This window comes from Podarcis pityusensis (genome assembly GCF_964106645.2).
Source record: "Podarcis pityusensis genome assembly, chromosome: 17".
In the NCBI taxonomy this organism is placed as follows: domain Eukaryota; kingdom Metazoa; phylum Chordata; class Lepidosauria; order Squamata; family Lacertidae; genus Podarcis; species Podarcis pityusensis.
The window spans coordinates 4,131,327-4,155,168 of NC_138042.1; the positions used below are offsets into that span (position 1 = coordinate 4,131,327).

The 23,842-nt window shown below is 48.2% G+C and overlaps 2 protein-coding genes across 5 annotated transcripts; one reads left to right on the plus strand and one right to left on the minus strand.

Annotated features, from left to right (window-relative positions):
* Positions 1-3,411: 3,411 nt before the first annotated feature.
* Positions 3,412-13,691, minus strand: LOC308466583 (uncharacterized protein; the record flags this gene model as incomplete). 2 transcript variants are annotated; one of them, XM_080987440.1, is made up of 3 exons in its annotated part: positions 3,412-3,737; positions 10,316-11,650; positions 13,302-13,691. In XM_080987440.1, 3 exons carry the CDS (start codon positions 13,689-13,691, stop codon positions 3,681-3,683), a joined length of 1,782 nt encoding a protein of 593 aa, XP_080843566.1. In that variant the 3' UTR covers positions 3,412-3,680. The 2 variants fall into 2 exon arrangements, with proteins under 2 accessions (XP_080843566.1, XP_080843565.1); XM_080987439.1 differs by lacking the exon at positions 3,412-3,737 and having other exon boundaries at positions 8,945-11,650.
* Positions 13,692-13,824: 133 nt separating this feature from the next.
* Positions 13,825-22,708, plus strand: TAFAZZIN (tafazzin, phospholipid-lysophospholipid transacylase). 3 transcript variants are annotated; one of them, XM_080987463.1, is made up of 11 exons: positions 13,825-13,944; positions 16,411-16,563; positions 17,859-17,987; positions 19,000-19,045; positions 19,268-19,353; positions 19,724-19,804; positions 19,955-19,996; positions 20,076-20,138; positions 20,982-21,034; positions 21,188-21,265; positions 22,056-22,708. In XM_080987463.1, the coding sequence occupies exons 2-11, from the start codon at positions 16,455-16,457 to the stop codon at positions 22,155-22,157; spliced, it is 789 nt and encodes a 262-aa protein (XP_080843589.1). In that variant the 5' UTR covers positions 13,825-13,944; positions 16,411-16,454; the 3' UTR covers positions 22,158-22,708. The 3 variants fall into 3 exon arrangements, with proteins under 3 accessions (XP_080843589.1, XP_080843587.1, XP_080843588.1); XM_080987461.1 differs by lacking the exon at positions 13,825-13,944 and adding an exon at positions 14,646-14,847; XM_080987462.1 differs by lacking the exon at positions 13,825-13,944 and adding an exon at positions 14,646-14,836 and having other exon boundaries at positions 16,409-16,563.
* Positions 22,709-23,842: the final 1,134 nt, after the last annotated feature.

The window sequence follows — 23,842 nt, forward strand, 5'->3', positions numbered from 1 at the left end:
GAGGCGCCACTCGGGGAGGCGCGGCTGGGCGGGAGAAGGGAGCGCTCGCCAGTCGCCGCTTCTCCCCGAGCCCGCTTTCGAGGGAGGGAGGGGGGCCTCCCTTGCGAACACGCCTGGCCTATATTGGTCGCCGCGTTGTGCAACTCTTCTGTTTGAAATAAAACTGTAAGTCGCTTTGTGCAGGAAGCTCCTCAGAAAACGGGGCAGAACTTTTTATGAGGGTAAAACGGACAAGGGAGGCTGGCTTCGTTTTGCCTCCCCCCTCGTAGGGCACCCACTCACGGGCTCCCATCCCGGGGTACCCCACAAATCAGCCCATTTGGGTGTTGCGTTTCTGTGCCAATGACTAACAGGAGGGGCAGGTGGCTGGCATGGCTAATATATTCCACACATGTTGTTGTTGTTGTTTAGTCGTGTCCGACTCTTCGTGACCCCCTGGACCAGAGCACGCCAGGCTCTCCTGTCTTCCACTGTCTCCCGCAGTTTGGTCAAACTCATGCTGGTAGCTTCGAGAACACTGTCCCACCATCTCGTCCTCTGTCGTCCCCTTCTCCTTGTGTCCTCCATCTTTCCCAACATCAGGGTCTTTTCCAGGGAGTCTTTTCTTCTCATGAGGTGGCCAAAGTCTTGGAGCCCCTGCTTCAGGATCTGTCCTTCCAGTGAGCACTCAGGGCTGATTTCCTTCAGAATGGATAGGACTCTCAAGAGTCTCCTCCAGCGCCATAATTCAAAAGCATCAATTCTTCGGCGATCAGCACATATACTGAGTGCATTTCAGTGTTATGGGGCTTCTGTGGAAATACACTTAGAGAGCTCAATGACTTACCCCTGGTGTTTATCATGCCTAGTTTGGCCCGAGATATACATAGATCATGTGGCATGTGTAGCTGCCACATTAAGGTGTCAGTAAAGGGACGCGGGTGGCGCTGTGGACAGATATATCGCACTAATTAATATAGGTAAAGCTTCTGCGCACTTTCATGAGGGATAGTGAACACTATTGCTTGGCAATATTGTGTTGATCTCTTGCAATATCTAGAAAAACTATTTAAATATTTTATTTAAATAAACTTTTATTTTATTATTTTTTTCACGTGAAACACGTGCAGTCCTATCCTTTAGCACATCTACCACCCTTTCTTGTTACTACAGCGGGGGAGGAGCAATAATTCCTGCAAGCATATTAACTCCAGTTTAATAGTTTATAGTTTAATAAAAGTTTCGAGTATTATTTTTTTGTCTGGAAAGGTGCAGGATTTGCCTTTCTTATCCCATATCCTATGTTGCAACTAGTTTGCAATTCAAACAGGAATTCCCATATTCATTCTCTCCTCCCTCTCTCTAATCAGATCCCAAACCTGTAAAACAAGTGCCATTATTGTTCTACTGACTACTCACCATACTCCTATCTCCATCCGCCCCCACATTTCTTTGTTTCAGGAATCCCACAGGTTTCACTGTTCCCCAGGGCGTCCTAGCACATTCCCCTATCTCAAGTAACTCAAAATCAAACGCGTACATCAGCACACTGAAACAAAAAAATCAATAGACATTTGAACACAGAAACTCAGCACATACGCAAAAAGGACACAGCTCTAAGCACTAATATGTGCCAAAAGGTGACATAAAACCTTGTTTAAGGAAGGGTAAACTGTACTTCCACCTGGTTTTGTCATCACAACCATGTATGGTCAGTGCAACCATGGGCGTAGTCAAGGGGGGGCAGGAAGGGGCAGCTGTCCCCCCAAATAAATAAAATTAAATAAAAATAAATAGGTAACTGAGGTTCTGCCCCCCAACAAAGGCCTGCCCCCCACTAACAAAAATCCTGGCTATGCCCATGAGTGAAACTATATCCAGCAACAACTGAATATACAACCAACCACAATGTCATCACATTCAGTGAAAGTATGGGGCAACTTGCTTAAAACTGATGTGGTAATACTACAGCAATCCATTATGCAGTATGTCTTCACTAACACTAATAACAGCTCATTAAGTATCAAGCACATCTGAGAAAGCAAAAGCATTTTCAATGCGATGTGTGTTACTGCTTGTTGGACATACCAGGATAACAGGTCAGATCATATACATGGTGGGGGTTGGGGGGCAGACACCAAGAACCATGACAGCTTAAACTCATGGTTGCCAGTTAACTTCTAGGTCTGCTAATTACCGTATTTTTCGCTCTATAACACGCACCCGACCATAACACGCATGTAGTTTTTAGAGGAGGAAAACAAGAAAAAAAATATTCTAAACGAAACAGTGGATGTATGATTTTTGTGGTTCATGCTGTGGCCACAAACATGTGATCTGACAGTGAGTTTGGAGTAGCCCAATGCAAAAATCCTGAGGATCCATGTGGATCCATGCTTTGTAACCACGTTTTTGCACCACTGCGGCCCCAGGCAACAGTGGGTGCGTGATTTTTTTGGTGCAAGATGTAGCCATGGACATGTTATGTGATCTGATGGTGAATTTGGGGTGACCCAGTGCAAAAATCCTGAGGACCCATGTGGATCCGTGCTTTGTAACCACGTTTTAAGTGGGGAGGGAAGGAAAAACACTCAAGGGACAAGGAGAAGGATGCTGCTAATAATGCAGAAGAGGGGCTTAAGGGGAGAAGAAGCATGCGTGGGGTGGGTGGAGAAGGATGCTGCTAATAATGAAGAAGAGGAGTATAAGGGGAGAAGGCGCCTCTCCTCTCCTCTCCCACTTTGCTCCTTTAAAGCAAGCAGGCTCTGCTTTTCTCCCTCCTCTCCGCTCATCCCCGGCTTAGCGAGCTGAAAAACTTTGCTGCTATTTAGCGAGCTGAGTGGGGAGGAGAGAGGGACAGAGAGCCTGCTTGCTTTAAAGGAACCAACTGGACAGGAGCCGCTTACACTCGTGTAAGCTGCTCCTCTCCTCTCCCGCTTTGCTCCTTTAAAGCAAGCAGGCTCTCTGTCCCTCTCTCCTCCCCACTCAGCGGCTCTTCTCCCGCTTTGCTGTTTCAAAGCGAGCCACGGAGGAGGGAAGGAAGGGGAACCATGGATCCTCTGCTCACGACTGCAGCAGATCCCGCCACCCGTAGGCATTCCCTCCATAACACACACAGACATTTCCCCTTACTTTCTAGGAGGGAAAAAGTGAGTGTTATGGTGCAAAAAATACGGTATATATACTTTTATCTACCCCAGCCCTCAGTGGTCTGTGCCATGTATACTTGAAGAAGCACCTTGTGGGCGCCTCTACAGCAGCTTATCATGCACTCAGAGCTGCTCATGCGTGCATGTTTTGTGCCGTATCTGCAGGACATCACCCTTGTCAAAATGCCACCCCAGGTTATTTTTCCATTTAATCCAAATTTACAATTTCTGTGGAAAATCTGATAAGCAAAGAACACAAAAGACAAAAGAATCTTAAACATCCTTACATCCTCCTCATTGTTTTAATCAAAACTTCCTAGCTAGAAGGTGCAATCCTATGCAGGAGTTTTACTAACTGAGTATAGGCAGAACCGGCCCAAGAAGGAAGATCAACATCAGGATCTGCTGTCAATTCAGGTGATGAATCCTGCCACCTGAGGCGGTCGCCTCAACTTGCTTCATGGGTAGGGCAGCTCTGAGTACAGTCTTTCTCCACAGGAAACAGTTATCTGTTTTGGTTTTCGCCTGTTGCTTGATGAGTTATGAAGAATTTCAATGATCAGTTTTTTCATTTGCACTTTTAAAAAGTATCATATCTATAGTGGCTTTCTGAAATTTAAATGTTATAAACGCATTTTGACAAAAAAAAGTACAGTGAACCATGAAAATGCGGGTGTTCTGACATATCTACTACATTATATAAATCATCCAACAATAATATCTAGCATTTATATAGTGCTTAACCCAATTGTTGAAAGCTCTTGATATATATTCTCTCAATACTCCTTACAACAGTTCTGTGAGGTAGGCCACCGTTATTACATCTTTATTGCAGATGTGTGCCAGAGGATAAGTGAAATCCTTGCACTGATGGAACAAGTTAGTTGGATACTGCCCCAATTAACTAACTACTACTCAATGTGCTTTTTTAATTGGAGATGCCAAGAATTGAACCTGGGTCCTTCTGCATGCAAAGAGGAAGTCTTCAACTGAGCTACCAGAGTGACTTGCCTGAGGCAATCTAATGGGGTCATAACTGAGGGGAGATTTGAACCAGGGGATTTGCCAGCTCACTTTCTTAGGAAAGATTCTACAGTGGTATCTCAGGTTAAGTACTTAGTTCTTTCTGGAGGTCTGTTCTTAACCTGAAACTGTTCTTAACCTGAAGCACCACTTTAGCTAATGGGGCCTCCTGCTGCCGCCGCGCCGCCAGAGCACGATTTCTGTTCTCATCCTGAAGCAAAGTTCTTAACCCGAGGTACTATTTCTGGGTTAGTGGAGTCTGTAACCTGAAGCGTATGTAACCTGAAGCGTATGTAACCCAAGGTACCACTGTATATCAGGGGCAGGCAACCCAAGGCCCGGGGGCCGGATGCGGCCTAATCGCCTTCTCAATCCGGTCCACGGATGGTCCAGGAATCAGCTTGTTTTTACATGAGTAGAATGTGTCCTTTTATTTAAAATGCATCTCTGAGCTATTTGTGGGGCCTGCCTGGTGTTTTTACATGAGTAGAATGTGTCCTTTTATTTAAAATGCATCTCTTGGTTTGTGGGGCATAAGAATTCGTTCATTCCCCCCCCCCAAAAAATAGTCTGGACCACCACATGGTCTGAGGGACGGTGGACCGGCCCACGGCTGAAAAAGGTTGCTGACCCCTGTTCTATATCATCTCTCTACAGCAGCAGTTCTCAGACTGGCCTTTACTCGCGGCCAGAGGGGAGGCCCCACACTAATAGTAATAATAATAATAATAATAATAATAATAATAATAATAATAAATTTTATTTATATCCCGCCCTCCCCAGCCGAAGCCGGGCTCAGGGCGGCTAACAACAATAAAACAATACAAAAGTACAGCACAAACAACACTCTAAAATCATTCATTATAAAATTAATTAATTCAAGCCACTGGCAACCATTGGGCCAGAGCTCCGCGAAGATTGCTGAGGGAGGGAGTCAGGCTGTGCCCTGGCCAAAGGCCTGGTGGAACAGCTCTGTCTTGCAGGCCCTGCGGAAAGATGTCAAGTCCCGCAGGGCCCTGGTCTCTTGTGACAGAGTGTTCCACCAGATCGGAGCCACAGCCGAAAAAGCCCTGGCTCTAGTTGAGGCCAGCCTAACTTCTCTGTGGCCTGGGACCTTCAAGATGTTTTTATTTGAAGACCGTAAGTTTCTCTGTGGGGCATACCAGGAGAGGCGGTCCCGTAGGTACGAGGGTCCTAGGCTGTATAGGGCTTTAAAGGTTAAAACCAGCACCTTAAACCTGATCCTGTACTCCACCGGGAGCCAGTGCAGCTGGTATAGCACCGGGTGAATGTGATCTCGCAGCGAAGACCCCGTAAGGAGTCTCGCTGCAGCATTCTGCACCCGCTGGAGTTTCTGGGTCAGTCTCAAGGGCAGCCCCACGTAGAGCGAGTTACAATAATCCAGTCTGGAGGTGACCGTCGCGTGGATCACAGTGGCTAGGTCAGGGCGAGAGAGGTAAGGAGCCAACTGCTTAGCTTGGCGGAGATGGAAAAATGCCGCCTTTGTTATAGCTGCAATCTGCGCCTCCATGGAAAGGGAGGTGTCGAAGATTACACCCAAACTCTTAACGGCCGGTGCTGGCACTAATTGCGCCCCCACAAGAGATGGGAGTTGCCCCCCCAATCCCATATCGCCCCGTCCCAGCCACAGGACCTCTGTCTTTGAAGGATTTAACTTCAACCGGCTCCCACGTAACCATCCAGCCACAGCTTCCAAACATCTGGTCATTGTGTCTGGGGCTGAGTCAGGTTGGCCATCCATCAACAGACAGAGTTGGGTGTCATCGGCATACTGATGGCAACCCAGCCCGAAACTCCGAACAAGCTGGGCGAGGGGGCGCATAAAGATGTTGAAAAGCATCGGGGAGAGTATCGCACCCTGAGGTACTCCACACACCAAGGAGTGGCGCGATGACAATTCCCCCCCAAGCGCCACCCTCTGTCCCCGACCAGAGAGAAACGAGCGCAGCCATTGAAGGACTGTGCCCTGGATCCCCACGTCGGCAAGGCAGTGGTCCAGAAGTTCATGATCGACCATGTCGAAAGCTGCTGACAGATCTAGAAGAATCAGCAGCCCCGACCCGCCTCGATCCAGCTGTCTACAAAGATCATCTGTTAGGGCAACCAGAGCCGTCTCGGTCCCATGACCAGCGCGGAAGCCGGACTGGAATGGATCCAGAGCCGATGTTTCATCCAGAAACCCACCAAGCTGTTCAGCAACCGCTCTCTCAATCACCTTACCCAGGAACGGAAGATTCGAAACCGGGCGGTAATTGGATAGATCTAAAGGATCTAATGATGTTTTCTTTAAGAGCGGGCGCAACACTGCCTCCTTCAGTTCCCCTGGGAATGTCCCCGTGCCAAGGGACAAATTGATGATATCCCCCAGGAGGGCCCGCACCTCGTCTGGACACGCTCTAATCAGCCAAGATGGGCACGGGTCGAGAGGACAGGTGGTGGGCTTTCCAGCTCGGAGGAGTCTGTCCACATCGGCTGGGGATATCCGGTCGAAGTGGTCCAATACTGGACCCGAGGACAGTTGAGGGGCCTCCAGTTCCTTTATTGTATCCAAATTGGCAGGGAGGTCATGGCGGAGCAACAAGACCTTCTCCGCAAAAAAGCTCGCAAATGCCTCACAGCTGTGTGTCAAATTGTTATTTAAATTTGGCTGTCCCTCAAGGGACGTTAAAGACCTGATTATACTAAATAATTGCGCTGGGCGAGAGCTAGCGGATGCAATGGAGGCCGAGAAGTATGACTTCTTCGCACCCTTCACCGCCATCTCGTAGGTTTTCATAAAAGCCCTATAAGATGTTCTTGAGGCTCTGTCACGGGCACCCCGCCATACTCGCTCTAGCCGTCTGAGGCCCCACTTCATTTTCTGGAGCTCCTCAGTAAACCAGGGAGCCCGGTTTCTGCGGGGTCGCAGAGGGCGCGATCTCATAGATGGCTGCCAGGAGCTGGGTATTCCAGCCCTCAACAAGCTCAGTCAATGAGTCGCCAGGGGGAGCAAGGTCCCGCAAGGCTTGGCGGAATCTATCAGGGTCCATCAGCCTCTGCGGGCGAGCCCAAATCGACTCGCCACCTAAGCAGGGTGGGGGTGGAAAGTCAATCCTGGCTTTCAGAGCGTAGTGATCAGACCATGGCACCTTCATCGAAGGAGACATGATCACATCTATACCTACGCCAAAGATCAAATCCAGCGTGTGGCCTGCTTGATGTGTGGGGCCCGAAACAAACTGGGAGAGCCCTAGTGTCGCCATGGAAGACACCAGGTCCAGAGCCTGTGAGGATGGAGTGGCATCAGCATTGATGTTGAAGTCCCCCAATACCAATAGGTTAGGGAACTCCAAGGCCCAGCCGGCCACCGCCTCCAATAGGCCTGACAGGGTGGCTGCTGGTGCGCTAGGTGGCCGGTACACCAGCCAGACAGCCAAGTTCTCCTCGGAGCCCCACACTAGGCCAACACATTCAATGCCGGGGATCGATGGCGATGGTAGAGCCCTGAAAGGACAATCTTCCCGGATTAATAATGCCACCGCTCCCCCCCCGGCCCACAGTCCGTGATTGGTGGAGGACGGAGAAACCCGGGGGTGCCATCTCTCGTAAGGTAACTGTTGCCCCTTCGCGCATCCAGGTCTCCGTCACACAAGCCAGGTCGACCCCCTGCGAGGTAAAGAAATCTCGCAGGGTGGCGGTTTTATTGCTTATAGACCTGGCATTGCACAGCACCAGTGACGGAGGTGAGTAATCCTTGCTCACCCTACCCTCGTCCCTCGGGATGGGGCGCAGATTGGAAGGGGTACGAGCGTATCCATATCTCGATCCCCTTTGCCTATAACATCTGCCCCCACCGCCATACCTCCCTCGCCCCTCCACGGTAGCAATCCCAGGCCTCATGGTAGCCTCCATTGATGGCAATTAATGTTATTCTTTCGCAGCCTAAAACAATAAAACCTTAAAACAATAAAAACAAAAAACAAAAACAACCCAGAAAACAATAAAACAATACAAATAAAAACTGCAAAAATTACAAATTCATCAAAATCTAACAAATTCCCAAGCCGACCCAAACATCCATCCCACCCCCATATATAAAAAATCAGAAGGGAAAGGAAAATATTTGATAATAATATTTTTTTAAAAAAAAACATGTTAAAAAGAACTCTGCACCCCTCCGGGTCCTCCTGGGCAGTAGCAGCATCAGTGGCAACAACCATCCTTGTGAGGCCCCACCCTGGGCCAGATAGTAGGTGGCAGGAGCAGTCCTTGTGAGGCCTGTCTGGCCCTCCCTGGGCCAGGGGGTAAGTGGCAAGAAGGAGCAGGGCCCTCAGGCACTCACCACAGGTGAGTCTTCCTGGGCAGCAGAGCAGTCCTTATGAGGCTTCAGGCCCCGCCCCAGGCCAGATGGTAAGTGGCAAGAGCAGGGCCCTCAGGCACTCACCACAGGGGTAACATGCCACACTAAAGTAACATGCCACAATATCAACCGAGCAAACTAGGTGTCACCACATCTAAAGCTCCTTGTAACCTCATGGAGTCACTTTGGCTGCATTTGAGAAGGCAGACCCCTGAATGGCAGTCTCAAGCTTCTGAGTTCCTCTCAGAAGGGGTCCTTGGTAAGATCAGGAAGGGTGGACAAGCTGCCGAGAAAGGCAACTTCCTTATTGCTGATGATCTTCCTGTGCAATATACAGTCAGAGGGGACTTCAGGGTGCATTGTCAGTTCATGACCATGGAAATGTTTTCTTTTCTTTTAACAAAATGTATATGTCACTTAATCAAGGCTACGCTTTATGTAAAACAGAGTGTAAAATATTTATCAAAAGAATACAGTTCAAAGCAGCAAATTTCAAACCAAGTTTATACAAAAGCCAACAAGCTTGTCCAGTGCTCAGCATGAACTGAGTGGACACAGGTCTGGCCCTCACCATGCAGGTGCAATGGGCAACTGTCTGAGGAAAACTCAGCAAGATTGCAGAAGACTGCAGAAGGCATCTGGCAGGGGAGTATGGGCCAAGCCACCCTTATTTGTGTGAGAGCCCTCTTAGGTGCCTAGGTAGTCCAGCCTGTTCTCTGGCCTTCCACTGCCCCTCCTCCCTCTCCCTGTGGCTTTATATCCTCCAGGTACTCCTTCTCTCCCATCAGGCAGATGAACGAGAGCTACCATGCCCCTTCTAGCACAAGTGGAGCCTCCAGGCAAGGAGACCAAACACGGCCTCCTCAGGATTCATTGCCCTGATGTTGCTTGGTGGTAGGGACTGGGGTCTACTTAAGGGCAAGGTACTGGCAAGTTACTGGCGAGTCCCTGTAGCCCATCCCACCTACACTGCTTAATATAGCAACAGCAGCAGCAGCAGCAGCAACAACAGCACCTTTCTTGAACCATCCCTGAGTATGCGCCCTAGAACATGCCCAAAAACACTCTGCAATGCATAGGAGAGATGTGACAGTTTCATTGGTGCCTCAGCAGAAGGAGCAACATGAAAAGAGTATTTCTGAAGGTGGAACAGGTGGAAAAACTGGGCTGCAGAGCAGTGGTGTGGGAGCCTGTGGCACTCCAGTCATTGTTGGGACTCCTTCAGCTCCAGCCAGTATGACCAATGGTTAGAGATGAGTATGAGAGTTGCCGTCCAACAACATACGGAGGGCACCATGTTGACTCTAGGCCACTGCTCTATGGACATATATCATACAAGAAACTGGGAATTTTTCCGCAACAACATCATCATCTCTAACACATCATCCTGAAGGGAGGCCATTTTGGGCCCCAGGATTTGTCCATTGTGGCAGAACAGTTTTTCTACAGGAGCAGAATTTGTCAGAGTGGTGTTGAACTTGATAAAAAGCTTGGCGATGGCTGGGTATCTTTTCAGTTGCCTCAGCTCATGCGATGGATCGTTGAGGAACTGTATCCCAATATTCCTTAATGCAGACTCAGCTGCCGCCACCCCCTGATCATCAAAGCCATAAAAATCGTCGGCAGCTTTCACTGCTGTGGCTTGACTGTCAGCCTTCGACGACAGAGTGTCACAGCGGAGCAGCTCCTGTAAGAAAAGCTCCTGAGCGATCTTCTTATCATCTTGACTTTGCAGCCAACGCAATTTAAAAAATGGATGTGATACAGAAGCAATGACTAGTGGCTTTGTCTTTTTACTACTTACGGCTGTGTCAAAGGTCAGCATGTGCCCAAACTGCTTCTGAAGCTCCCCTTTCAGTGCATCTGCCAGGCAAGAAGTGTATTTTGGAGACACTGACTCAAGTCGGCTGTTTAACACAAGCACCATGGGCAGGACAGCACCGCAGAAAGACTCAATGGCCTCTTCTGTCTGAAGTTTGTCAAGTGCTGTAGCAATCGGAGACATCACCTCCAACCACTCCCCTAAGAACTCCAGCTCCAGGTTGGTAAATTTTGGAAGCTGGAGGCAGGCCATTATGAGATTCACCGTGCCACGCATGTCGTATATGCGGCAAAAACTGTCAAACTCAGAATTCCATATGGAGGTCGGTTTGGGAAGAGACTTTCCGAGGGCGTAATTAACAAGCTCTGCATTTTTCAGGCTATCTTGGGAAACATTCCTTAAAGCACAACATTTGCTTGCCACGCTTTCGAGAAGGTGCCTGTATGGAGGGTTGGTGGCCAGTGCTCTGGAAGCAGCTGTCGCAGCCACAAAGCTGAGTGTGCAGGAAAAGCAGGCCACGCGGGGTGGCAAGTAGAAGAGGTCAGAAGAATCAACGGTGTCACTTGACAAGGCTTCATAAATGCGCACGTTGACACACGCATCAGCATCCAGGGGATTCACTTGCTTCTCCCCATCACTCCCCTCTTGCTGGTCCAAGCTATCCTCCAGCTGCTCTTTGGGTCCAGAGAACAGCTGAAAGGTTTTCTGGAAATGGTTCCCATTGTCCGTGACAATGTGTGTTATTTTTGTGGAGTCCAAATCATACTGCGAATGGATCTCAGTCAGCACAGAAGCAAGCTTGCTGTATGAACATGGCCCAGGAAAGCGTCGGAAGCTCAAGGCAGCAGATTCTCTTGTCAAGTTAGCTGAATTGATCCAGTGGCATGTGACACCCACATAATTTTGCCCCTGATGCATCCACACATCTGCAGTTGTACAAACATAAGAAACTGAGTCCAATTTCCTTTTAATTTTTTCAAGAACCAAGGCATACTGTCTTGCAAGGTTGTTCCGTAAGGTTTCTGTAGAAGTGACTGCAGCACTGGGAATAATCCCTTTAATCAAAGTGTGGAAGCCACTTCCGTCAACAATTGACAAGGGAAGCATATCAGTGATGAGAAAATTGAGAATTAGTTGATCCAGGTTTTCTTTGGATAAAGACTGATCACAGAGCTGATACTGTGAGTAAGGGTCCCAATGAGGCTCACTGTATTTTGGAATTTTCTCAGAAACTTTTAACATGCCACTACCAATTTGTTTGCAATGGATATTTTTCCTTTTATGCATCAGCTTCAGATATTTTTCTCCATGGATTCTCTACAACAGAGGAAAACTATTTCAGTCAGTGCTATAGGATATAGAAATTATTATGGGAATCATACAGAAATATATAAATGCTTGTCACATGCAAAAGTACTGACAGACCTGATGAATTGCTCAGTGGCCTGTGGAGTCAGGATCTCACAGATATTGGGAGGAATTTAACATAGCACTAAGGAGATCAGCACAAACATTTCTGCTTGCTTGATGGAATCAACTCCCCTCTCCTCCCACCACACCTCATGTGCTGTTCTGGGGATTCTCCCAATCCCAACCTAAGCCAATGGGGGTTGAAGGGGAGGAAAGTCCCATTGCACTAGCAGAGTCCTTATGTGGATATCCACCCATTAGTCAAATCAAGCCCCTTTATTTTTCTTTTAAAATATCCAGTCTCCATAACCTTACAGAGAAATTTGCAAGAATGCTGCCAAATTGTTAAACGAAAAATAGCAAAGAAGCAAAAGGATCCACTAACCTTGCTAAAAATTAATTTTAAGTAAAAATAAATTCTTTTTATAATACATCTGATTTTAAGGTATGCTTTTTGCAAAGTCTCTTAGCTATGACAACCGATTAGAATCAACATATTCAGAGGCAGTATATCTCTGAATACCAAATGCTGGGCATAAAAAATTGGGGGTGGGTACTTTCCCACTCATCTTATGACCTTTCCTGAAGCATCTGGCAGGCCTTCCCAAAGAGAATGATGGTTTCCTATGGACCTTTGGCTGGAGCCACTAAACCATGTGATGACGGGACCAGTGACCCTCCAGAGGACGTCAAACTCTCATCACCCTCAGTCACCATGGCCGGTGGTCAGGGATGATGGGAGCTGTGGTTCAACAACACTTGGAGGTCCACAGCTTCCCTATCCCTGCAAGATTCTTCTTATGTTCTAAGCATCTCCTATTTCATGTTTATTATTTTAAAGTAAGATCATCCTAAAGGCAATAAATTTATCTGCTGTAGTTTGGCATTGGATGTGTATGAAAATATGCACTGAAAATATTTTGATGTGGTTCTCCAACGTGATGTGCTATCCCTTCTCCAGTCCAAGACTAGGATCCTTGAGGACTGGAGAGGTCAACCACAATTTGTGGAATCAGGTGATGTAAGAGTCCAGACTCCACTCCTTGCAATGCAGAGTAGTCTTTGTTTAGCTTGGGGGCAGGGAACTTGTGGCTCTCCAGATCTTGCTGGATTACAGCTCCCACCATGCTTGACCACTCACTGGTCATGTTGGCTTGGGGATGATAAAAGTAGTCCAAGACCACCTGGAGAGCCACATCCCTGTTCCAGCCCTAAGGGTAGAGATCAGCAACTGCAGGAGGGCCATGGCCTGAATCTGATCTACTGAGGACGACCAAGGTTGCTTGAACGCGCGCACTCGAACCAGGCGACATCGAGGTCCGAAACAAGATGCTGCCGCGCGGCTGGGTGGCTAATAACGGCAAAGCGCTCCTGAGCATAATAAGCGGCCCTGAAGCGCACGGAGCACCTGAGCCGCCATCCCTTTTGCACGACTGCACGGGGAGTTTGCATGCTGGTCGTGCCTACGGGGGCTCCCGGATCGCTAATCTTAAACCAGCCAGCAAATCGGGCTGGCTCACGTGCGAATGCGTCGTGGCCCTTTGCTGCCATTCTGTACCTGCACGTGCTTGGTGAAATTGGATGGCGCCTTGTGCTGCCCTCGGATGGTCTTCCTCTTGTGCCTGCACAGGCTGCAAACTGCCTGGATGAAGTTCCCGTCGTCTTCCACGACCTCGGAGAAGTACGTCCTCACGACGATGGGCAGCGCTTTGCTCTCGTGTTCCGCCGCTGCAGAAGAAGACATGCCGGCGGCTCCCGAGGTCGTGCACGGCTCCGGGACTGATGAATGGGAACCGGGGCACGGGGGAGCCTTCGGCCAGCTGGAGAGGGCTTCTAGCCCCGCGAGGGCATGCGTCAACCCTAATGCGGCTGCTGGGAAATGTAGTCCTTTGCCAAACGTTTCACGCCGGTGCGTTTGTTTTTCTCCTTCACAATAAGAGAGAACCATTCTTTGCTTTAGGAGTGGCTGCCGTTTGGATGCTCGCGAGCTACATCCAGTCACGCTTTCGGCTTCACCGCATTTCCATAGGGAAAAGGATTTGCACGTGGCGAGATGAGATTCAGTTATAAATCGCCATCATCACTTTTTATTTGCATATCACCTTTCTGTGTTGCTATACACAAGGCGCTTTACAAGCTGAAGAAGCAACAACACATACCGCAAAGGTCGCGCATCTTATAACAAATCTGATCCGATACAAGTAAGTCAAAGTTATGACTTGAAATAAACAACATACATACAAAGGTTGCAATTCTATGCACGCTTTTCTGGGAGTAGCTCAGTAGGACTTCTTTGAAAAAGTGCACCAGGATTGCGCCGCGAGTCTCCTGCAACAAAGCAAGTCCCTTTGAGTAACGTGTATAGGATCGCGCTGTTAAAGGGCGCCAAATATAGGGGCATTGCACATGGAATATTGTGTTTGCTCCCATTTAAAATATATGTGCATCACACAGAGAGAGATAAGGAATACAATATGCTTATATGAACGGGGGGCAGCATGTTTTAAGCGAGATCAGCATGCTCTTTTTTAACCCATAAGGAAGTTCCTAATCTAAGAACAAAAGCCTTTTCTGTCTGTTTCTGTTCTGTTTCTGTTTGTCTTTCAAAATGCCGGAGTTCTCCACTCGTATCATAAAACAAGGCGGGAGGAGGTTCATTATTCGCGATTATTCCTCACTAAATTAAAGGAGGATATTTCCCACTTTTAACTCGCAAGGCGAGGCGAATAGGAATTCCACCATAGAGATGCCACGGGGTAGAGCGACATTGCTGCCCGATGGGCCGCCTTCAACATTTAGCGGAAGCTCCGATCGTGCGCGTCACTCTGAACCACCATCCGGTTCCGAGGCCTTGCCGGAAAGCGCGCGCGCCACTCGAGTAGCCTTTTTGCGACAGTTCACGACCGCTAAGTGTCCGAGAACGCTTTACGACCCTCTGTTTCTGATTACGCCTCTTTTATTAAAATAAAAATAAATAAATAATTAAAAATATTTACGTGGGAAGAGAGTTTGCAAAACTGGGGCGCTTTGGGGCCGAGCTGCTTCTTTCTCGCCGCGATAAGAAAGAAGAGGAGTTTGAAGGCAGCTAGCAGGAGGAGCAGGAGGTGAGTGGGGTGCAATGGGGAGAAGCGGGGAGGAGGCGCGGGGGGCGGACAGAGGCGCCGCCTGCCTCCCGCTTCCTTCCCGGCGTCTGGCACCCGCCTCCCCCGGCGCCGAGGTGGGGAAGCGGCCCCTGCTGGGCTTCTGGGCCTTGCGGAAACCAGCCGGCAGAGGCTGCTTGGTAGAGAAGGGCGAGGGAAGGGGGCTCCCAGACCCCCAGGCAGAGAGAGAGAGAGAGAGAGAGAGAGGCTGGAAAGGGGCGGCCGGACCCTCCCTCTTCTCCAGGGGCGCCCCGGATAGAGAGAAGCCGACCTGGGCTTCCGATTTCATCCCGGAACGTCCCTTAGGAATGTTCCCTTAGGACAGGGGTGCCCAAACTTTTTTCAAAGGGGGCCAGATTTGATGAAGTGAACATGCGTGAGGCCCGACCAAAGTTGTTTTTAAGATTGAGCTTTTTTTAAGATTTTACCCCAGGAGATGAACTGCCACAGGGACCGGATTAAACCGACCGGCGGACCGGATTAGGTCCCCAAAGTGGACTCTGGACATGCTGCCTTGGGATGTCCCGCTTTCCATGGGAGAGATATGGGAGGGTATCAGGGCGCAGGTGAGGAGCGGTGGGCTTGGGGATGGAGAGCACCTGGTGGCTGCCTGCCTGCTTGCTGCAAGAGAAGGAGGTGAAGGCTAGTAGGAAGGGAGAGGAGGACTGAGGGATTTGGCGCATCTTTCCTTACACCTCTGTATGCGCACATGGGAAGAAGATTCGGCTCACAAAAGAAATTACCCAGATTTCTAGAATTCTGATGTGTTTTTAGTTTATTCCTGGTTTTTATTTTTGAATGTTTTATTTTTTAAAAAAATAGTTCTATTGTACTGTTCTTTTTGTAAACCACTTCAAGGTTTTTCTACAATCAAGAAGTGAAATAAATAAATATGAACAAAAGTGCAATAAATATCCACCTAAAACATTTGAGAGCCACTTCTTGAGTTTGTGTTGCTCAGATTGCTCCTCTGATTAGAGGACCAATTTAAAAAAGAATGGGTGCATCAGGGATGACGGGTGGAAAGAAGGCATTTCCTCAAAATACTTCTCAAAATTACCACTTCTCTCCAAGCTTTCATTCACAGTATATTTGTATTTAATGTGTATAGTAAAATCCCTGCACCACTAACTAGTGGTCTTTGCCACCCTTTCACACCTCCACCTCAAAACTAATTTTTCTAGATCTGGGGTAAAACAACACAACAGAAGTGCTTTAGTAATAGTTTTTGCTGGGTGTGGACTTGCAACAGCAGTTTCTCAATTTCTATTGGGTTGGCCCACATAACTTCAGTTGCAACCTCTCTGTTTCTCATCATTGCACTGTTCTGCTTAATCCTGTTGTTTAGCCTCATCACTTTTTTCTTTTTTTAAATGTGGTGACAGCCCTCAGGCAGAGGTGAGACGGCAGGATGTGGTGGCTCCACCTGCAAGTTGCAACACAACCTTGGCAGGGGAGAGGACTACATACCAAGAGCTGTAGGCAAATGTGATAGGTTGCAAAGCAATCTGCTGTTCTCTTTGGCAGGGACAGCTGACACTCTTACCTCAAGGATTGCCAGGGATGGGAAGATGCCCCTTGAGGTGAAATGGCCCTTTCCCCGGGCTCCACATCTGCCCTGGAACTTGGCCAGCAGGGTGGTCATGGGCTTGGTGGGCACCTACAGCTGCTTCTGGACCAGTGAGTACCTGTAACTTCTGCCCCTACACAGCTAGTGTCACAAAAGGGACAAAAAGAGTTCATGGCAGGGTATGCAGAAATGCTTGACGGCATTGCCATTTAGGCTCCCTGGAAGACTGCAGCAGTACAAGAGACTCATGCTGTTCCTGGAGCTCAGGAAGACATGTGGAGATTCCTTAGAATATGTAGAAGTGGAAGGGATCCCGAGGTTTTGACTCACTTCTGCTGGGCAGGGAAATGGAGACTGAGCTCTTGGGGTCAGAACTAGATTAGTGACGGGGTGGGCATAGGGTGGGGGTGGGGAACCTATTTTCACCTGAGGGCCAAATTGTCTCTTGGGCAAACTTCTGGGGGTCATATGGGTGGGTGGAGCCAGAAGCAAAAGTGGGTGGAACAAGAGAGAGAACTCTTGCCTTTGTGTAATAGGTTACGTTTCACCTGAGCAGAAACCAGAGGCTTCTACACAAGGCAAGCAAGAGACAAAATCTCTCAGGAAGCAGGGTGAAAAGCAGGGCTCAGAAGTGGTACAGCCAGAGGAGAGTTTTGAGGCCACTTCTGCCTCAAAGCCAGTGACGGAGCTGTCCGTGTGCTCCATTGGTTTACATATCTTGGCCTCTCCCTCTGCTTTATAGCCACTCAGTCTTGCCTGAGGGCCACCAGGAGCCAGGCCTTGTATTAAGCTAGGTCTTCTGTTTTCCCCATTTCTCCCCATCCCATGCCCCTAATGAGAGCTGTTGTAGCTCATCTCTGCCAAGAGCTTGCTAGGTATCTTTAGGCAACCCATCCACTACTAGCACTCTGGCAATGGTGGATGTAACAAGATTGGCCTTGCAAGGTTGTTTCAAGGTTGTTGCAGCAAAACAATGTGTGCATCTCAGTGGGGCAGCTTGCACTTTGAATGCAGAGTGTTCAATCCTTGGCATCTCCAGGCATGTCTGGGAAAGACCCCTGAACCCAGGAACCAGACAGTTCTGCTGCCAGGCCGTGTAGCCAATACCAAGGCAGCTTCCTATGTGAACTGTGTGTAATGCTTTGACTGGACTTAACCGTCTCAGGGTCCTTTACCTTTACATTTACCTAATGCTTTGCTCAAAACTGCCATATGACTGCTAAATATGGAAAGCCACAAATTATTGCCACTATCCATTGTTATTAATGGCTAGATAGAGTACTGGGAACCTAGACAGAGCGATCTATCTTGCTCCAGTCTGAATTCGAGCCTAAGAACTCCTCAACCTTTCTCACTACACTCTCTTTGCTGTCACTGAGCTGTCATTTTGCTCTCCCGCTTTCAGGGTATATGAACCAGCTGAATGTCCATAACAAAGAAGTACTGTATGAGCTTATTGAGAAGCGCCAGGAAGGCATCCCTCTTTTGACGGTCTGCAACCACCAGTCCTGCATGGATGATCCACATCTGTGGGGTAGGGTACTAGAAGGGAAGTGCTGCCACCTGGTGGGTGGGAAGGGGGAAGGTATTGCTCTTTTCTTCTGTTTTGAGAGACCAGGCCAATCACCTTCCTGAGGTCTGGAGCACAGTGGGCGAGAATGGGTGCTCCCCCCCCCCACTCCCTTAGGACCTTCATGAAGGCGGCTTAACCTGTCTTTCTTAAGGATGAATCCCAAGCCTGACCCCTGTGCGTGCAGCATTTTCCTGCATTAGCTATGGTAGATTTAATTTGGATTGTTCCCTGTGTTACCGGAAACATCCGAGGGCTCCCTTGGACAAAAACAAAGACACCAACCAGGATAACTTGGAGCAAAACAGCAGCCTGTAGGCTTGGCCTTTATTGAACTGTTGCAACAGGGTGTTCCCCTCACTTGCAGGAGAGAGGAAAGACCCAGAAAGATGGTGTGCAAGACCTTATAAAAACTTTGAAATTCCCATCCTCTAGGTCAAGCCCACCCCCAGAAACATCATGCATACATTACAGAAAGGAGGAGTTGAGGGAGGAGTTGTGGTGGTAACCTGAGTGTCCTGTCACCTGGCTGGTTCCTCCTTTCCCCTGCCCATGAGTCACTTCCAGGAGACAAAGGGGAGTTGGCAGTTTCCTGCCCCCAGAGGGAAAATCCTTTGTTTCAGTCCATGCTGAATCCACTCCCATATGCAAGTTCTTTGTGATCTTGATGGTCTTCTGTCTAGGACCATCAGGGTTGGCATAGCAACTGGGCAGGGCTCCTGTGGATGTGCTGGGATGGTGAAGGGATTATGGCTGACCAGAACCAAGCCACCCCCCTTTGATAGTCCTTGTCATACGGAGTAAAATAAAAATGGAACAGTGCAAATCCGATGTATGGTTGATTTTTCTATGAATTTATAACAGAAGTGTGGCATATGTAGTGTGTGAGTGTGAGTGTGTGAAGTTTGTACAAACTGAATGATTGGGGTGGGGGGTTCCTGCTACACCTGTATTAATGTGGTTGTGCCTCCCCCAGGGATCCTGAAATTACGGCACGTCTGGAACTTGCAGAAAATGCGCTGGTAAGTATTGAGAAAGGTGGTTATTCCCTGTGAGGAAGGAATGAGCTGAGATCTACAGGGATAGGGCGGTATACAAATTGAATAAATAAAAATAAAAGCTCCTGGGTGTTTGTAGGGCTGCCAATCATATTCAGTTTGAGCTCCCAAGGTTTTGGAGAGCCAATATGAAAACTTGGCTGAGCATGTTGTGACGTGGTTTTAACAGTCTCTGTGCTCTCCCAGGACCCCAACAGCTGCAGACATCTGCTTCACCAAGGAGCTACATTCCCGTTTCTTCAGCCTTGGGCGATGTGTACCTGTCTGTCGTGGTAAGCAGATGGTTTGCTTAATAGACATGGGGCAGGCAAGCAGCTCTTGGGTTATCAGGCCTGAGAAGTAATTCACTTACACAGTTTGAACCCTTGTGCCTCCATTTCTCCCAGCCTCTATTTTCCAGCTGACATGTGTAAAATGGGAATAATAGTGGCTTATCAACAAGGATGCTGTGAAGAAAGAGATTTTTTAATTGCTTTGCAAATGGAAAGGGTTCTAAGTAAGCATCACTCTTAAAGGCAAAAATCTGTTTTCTTTTCAATGCTTATGACTTGTCTAGGCATGGTGAGAGACTGTTCTGGTTAGGGCTGCAGGAGCCCTCCGTGCGGGATTGAACTGCCATTAATCTGTTCATTCTTCCTGCAGGAGATGGAGTCTATCAGAAAGGCATGGACTACATTCTTGAGAAGCTCAACCATGGAGACTGGGTTCACGTGTTCCCAGAAGGTAGGTAGCAATGCTTGGAAGTGGTTCTGTGAGCATACTGGGGCTGGGGGTGGCAGATAGATATAGGTGTGGTGGTGGTATTGCTTGCTTCAGAGGCTAACCTACACTGCCCACCCGTTGCCCTAACTGTTCTCCATCTTCCTCTTCCAGGCAAAGTAAACATGACTCAGGAATTCATGCGCTTCAAATGGGGTAGGTATTTTTTAGTAGGAGAGGAGCATTCTGGGACCATTTCATCCTCTCTAACTCCCCTTCCTCTTATTTCTTCCAGGCATTGGGCGTCTTCTGGCTGAATGCCGCCTTCACCCCATTATACTGCCACTCTGGCATGTAGGTGAGACCTGAATCAGGAGAGGGACGAGGTCTGATGTTAGGCAGGTGGCAATGGCATAGGTAGAAGATATAAGGGTTCTCAGATTTCTGGTGGAACAGGACACTTGTCTTCCTTTAAGATCTGTGTAGAAAGGTTGATTTTGGCAGGGACCAGATTTCCAAAGGCAATGCCGAAAGTGTGCACAAGGAAGGCTGGCAGAATGTGACACAAACTAACTCTCCATCTTACTTTCCAAACCAATATTTTGTATTTCAGAAGTAATTTAGTGAGAATAATGAGATTCAGGATGCGGGAATGGGTTCTGAAAAACCAGCATGACCTTTTCTTCTCACTTGATGCTGGAGGATACCCTGGAACAAGTAGCTCCTCCCTTCTAAGTCCAGAGGTAGCTCTATTTAAACCTTGTTCTCTGAAGTGGGAGAAGCCTCTTACAATTTTCTGCTCTGCTGCTGCTGAGTGAGCCGGGGCTCCACACACAATTCCAACATTTATCTAGCACATGATTTTTATTTTTTATTTTTGGTAAAATCTTACAAACATAAAAAATGTTGAAGTAAGGTATTATTTTTTAAAAAAAAATCAAAATAGAATTTAAACACATGCCAATTTCTACTTTGTCTGGATAGGCTGTATGTCCAACCTACTTGCATAACCCACATGGAATGCTATGAATTTAGTAGTGGAGGCTCTTTTCAGCTCCTGCTAAAATGATCCCTTCTGTACAGCTCTTAAATACACAGGAATCCTATTCCATTTTGTCATTTTTTTATATATATGGCTTATGATGGGGCTGGGATCAAAACTAACCGTTTGTGTTGTTGTTTCCCCCCTCCATCTCCCTAGGAATGAATGATGTACTCCCCAATGCACCCCCATACGTGCCCCGTGCTGGGCAGGTGAGTGTTGGAGATGGGAAGAGGCGCTCCTGGCATTGCAGACGGGAGTGGCAGGGGATTCTAAGTCACCAGCAAGTTGAGGACTTGTGCAAGTGAAGCAATTTGCCTCCCTTGTTACCAGTTTGCTCATGCTGCCTTTTCTTCTTGTTACAGAAGATCACTGTGCTAATTGGAAAGCCATTCAGTGCCCGTCCGCTGCTGGAGCACCTGCGGGCAGAGAACAAATCAGCGGTGAGTGCAAAGTAGGGAAGAAATAGGATCATTAAGGGCTTGACATACTGCACTGATGGGTTCAGAGCTGGATTCATCCTTAAGGTTCATTCTCTATAGAATTGGGCACTGCATTGCAGGGATGAGCAGTTACAAATTCCCCCCCAATGAGGGAAGACTATGTGCCAAGCCTGTTTCTTATGTTCACCTTCCATAAGAACATAAAAAGAGCCCAGTGACCCATCTAGGGCACCATTCTGTTCTCACAGTGGGTGGCCAGATGCCATGAGTGCAACAAGACTCTGCCCAGCTGCCATTCTCAACAACATCTGGCAGTGGAGGCAAAACACAGCCATTGTGCCTGTTATATAATTCCCTGAAACATGGGACTATTCTTTTTTAAAATACAATTGGAAACCAACAGCCATCTTTCTAGGAGAACGATGATGGGAATAAGTAAGACTGATCTGCTAAGATAAGCAGAAGTATTTATCAGCTGTTGAAGGTATGATGAGTTCAGGCTGGCATTGATGGGAATGGGAGAGACGGGGGGGGCCTCAAGCTTTGCCTACCTGGCTGATTTATAAATTGGTCCACCTTAGCTGCATGATGATTTTAGGATTTATGCGTCAGGAATCTTTGAGATCCCAAATCATGGCTTAGGTTGGGCCCAGACTTGTGCATTTGTTTGACCTGGAGGTGGGGAATAGTTCTTGGGATACACCTGCTTCTTGGTGTACCCATCCACACATAGGCGGAGAGCTGGCGTGTGTTGCATGGACTTGCTGACTATGGCTCCTTGTGCTTGCAGATGGAGATGCGGAAAGCATTGACTGATTTCATTCAGGAGGAGATCCAGGCACTGAAGGACCAGGCCGAGAGACTGCATCAGACTTTCAAGCTTCAGGGCTAGCGATGTGAACAGGATGAGCATCAGAAGCTCTTCCACCAAAGCATGGATTGTGCAGTCCTGTGCGACACGATGCATGGACTACCTCTGACGTTCCCACTTTGCCACCTGTTGCCCATGCCACGCCACAAGTGGACTGGCATTGCATGTAGAGAGATGAAGGCTCCCTGCGTACCTCATGGAGCCCCAACCCCACCTGTGTGTCTCACGCTCTGTTGTTGTGCTTCCTCCCAAAGGGAGGGGAGAAACACAGAAAGACTATTGAATGTGGAATTCCCTGTGACCAGAAGCAGAGGTGCTGGAAGGAGCCTGGGCCCAGACTGGCAGCTGTGGGTGATGGATGCACAGGACCAAGGGGAGGAGCTAGGGAGGGGACGGTATAGCAGGCTCCGCCCCTCCTTGCAGTGACCCCTTTTTGCACCAGCCTGCATTGCTTAGTGGGGGCTGGAAAGGATCAGTGATTGATTCCGTCAGTTCTCTCCTTTTTTGTAGAATATTGGCCCCGATGTGGATTTTATACTTGGCAATTTTCCAGTAAATGATTTTAAACCCTGCTGCAGCCTGTGCTGAGTTCTTCTGGTGGCTGGGAGGAGGGTAGGACTGGCGATGGCTCTCTGCACATGCTGTTCTTTGTTCAGAAAGAGACACATGCAAAGGATGCCTTATCTGTTTATATCAGTTCGCCTCTATTTATAGGAGCCTTTCCCAGCCAGGTGGCTGATGGGATTTGTAGTGCAAAACATTTAGAGGATGCCAGGCTGAGGAAGGCTGTGGTTTAGTGTCAAGGAAAATGCCTCCCTCCTGCTGACCAGAGGAGACATTGTGCTAGAATGTTGTTAAGGCGTCTCTCTTCACTTGCATCTCTCTCTCTCTCTCTCTCTCTCTCTCTCTCATGATTTAAGTGCCACACAGAACATACCCATTTCAATATTACCTTGACTTACCACTGTGGGCAGTGAGGGAAGATGACTCTGATGAGACTGGCCAGGATGGACCTTCCCTTTTCAGCAGTACAGTAGTACCTCGGGTTACAGATGCTTCAGGTTATAGACTCCGCTAACCCAGAAATATTACCTCGTGTTAGGAACTTTGCTTCAGGATGAGAACAGAAATCGTGCTCCGGCAGCGCGGTGGCAGCAGGAGGCCCCATTAGCCAAAGTGGTGCTTCAGGTTAAGAACAGTTTCAGGTTAAGAACGGACCTCCAGAACGAATTAAGTTCTTAACCCGAGGTACCACTGTAATAATAATAATATTTCTTACCTGTCCTTCACCATCAGGTCTCAGGGCAGGTTACAATGTAAATCTATTGAAACTAGTTTTTAAAGATGGAATTAGAGCAGGTCCTGAAAAATATCTCTGGTGTCAAAAGGCCAGGATAAAGAGCTGTGTCATAATGAAATCTGCCAAATGCAGCTCTCTGGGGAGGGGATTCCACAGCCTAAAAAGACTGCTGTCTTCTGGGCCACCACCCAGTCCACAACTTCTGAGCATGACGACCCTCTGATGACCTTAACACCTGAGAGGCTTTGTAGGGAAGGAGACAGTCTTTCCGATATTTGTGGCCTGATTCATGAAGTGCTGGAAGAATCTGCAACAATTCTTGCCCAGAGGACTCATGCAGCTAGGCAGCTTCCTTGGCCTGATCCACCTCAGTGACGTGGCCACTTTAGGTACCGCTACTGTTTTG

Coding starts and splice junctions, on each gene's coding strand:
- TAFAZZIN (XM_080987463.1), top strand. CDS start 16,455: ATGCCCCTTGAGGTGAAATGGCCCTTTCCCCGGGCTCCACATCTGCCC. Junction 19,046..19,267: donor AACTTGCAGAAAATGCGCTG/GTAAGTATTGAG, acceptor GTGCTCTCCCAG/GACCCCAACAGCTGCAGACA. Junction 19,354..19,723: donor ATGTGTACCTGTCTGTCGTG/GTAAGCAGATGG, acceptor TTCTTCCTGCAG/GAGATGGAGTCTATCAGAAA.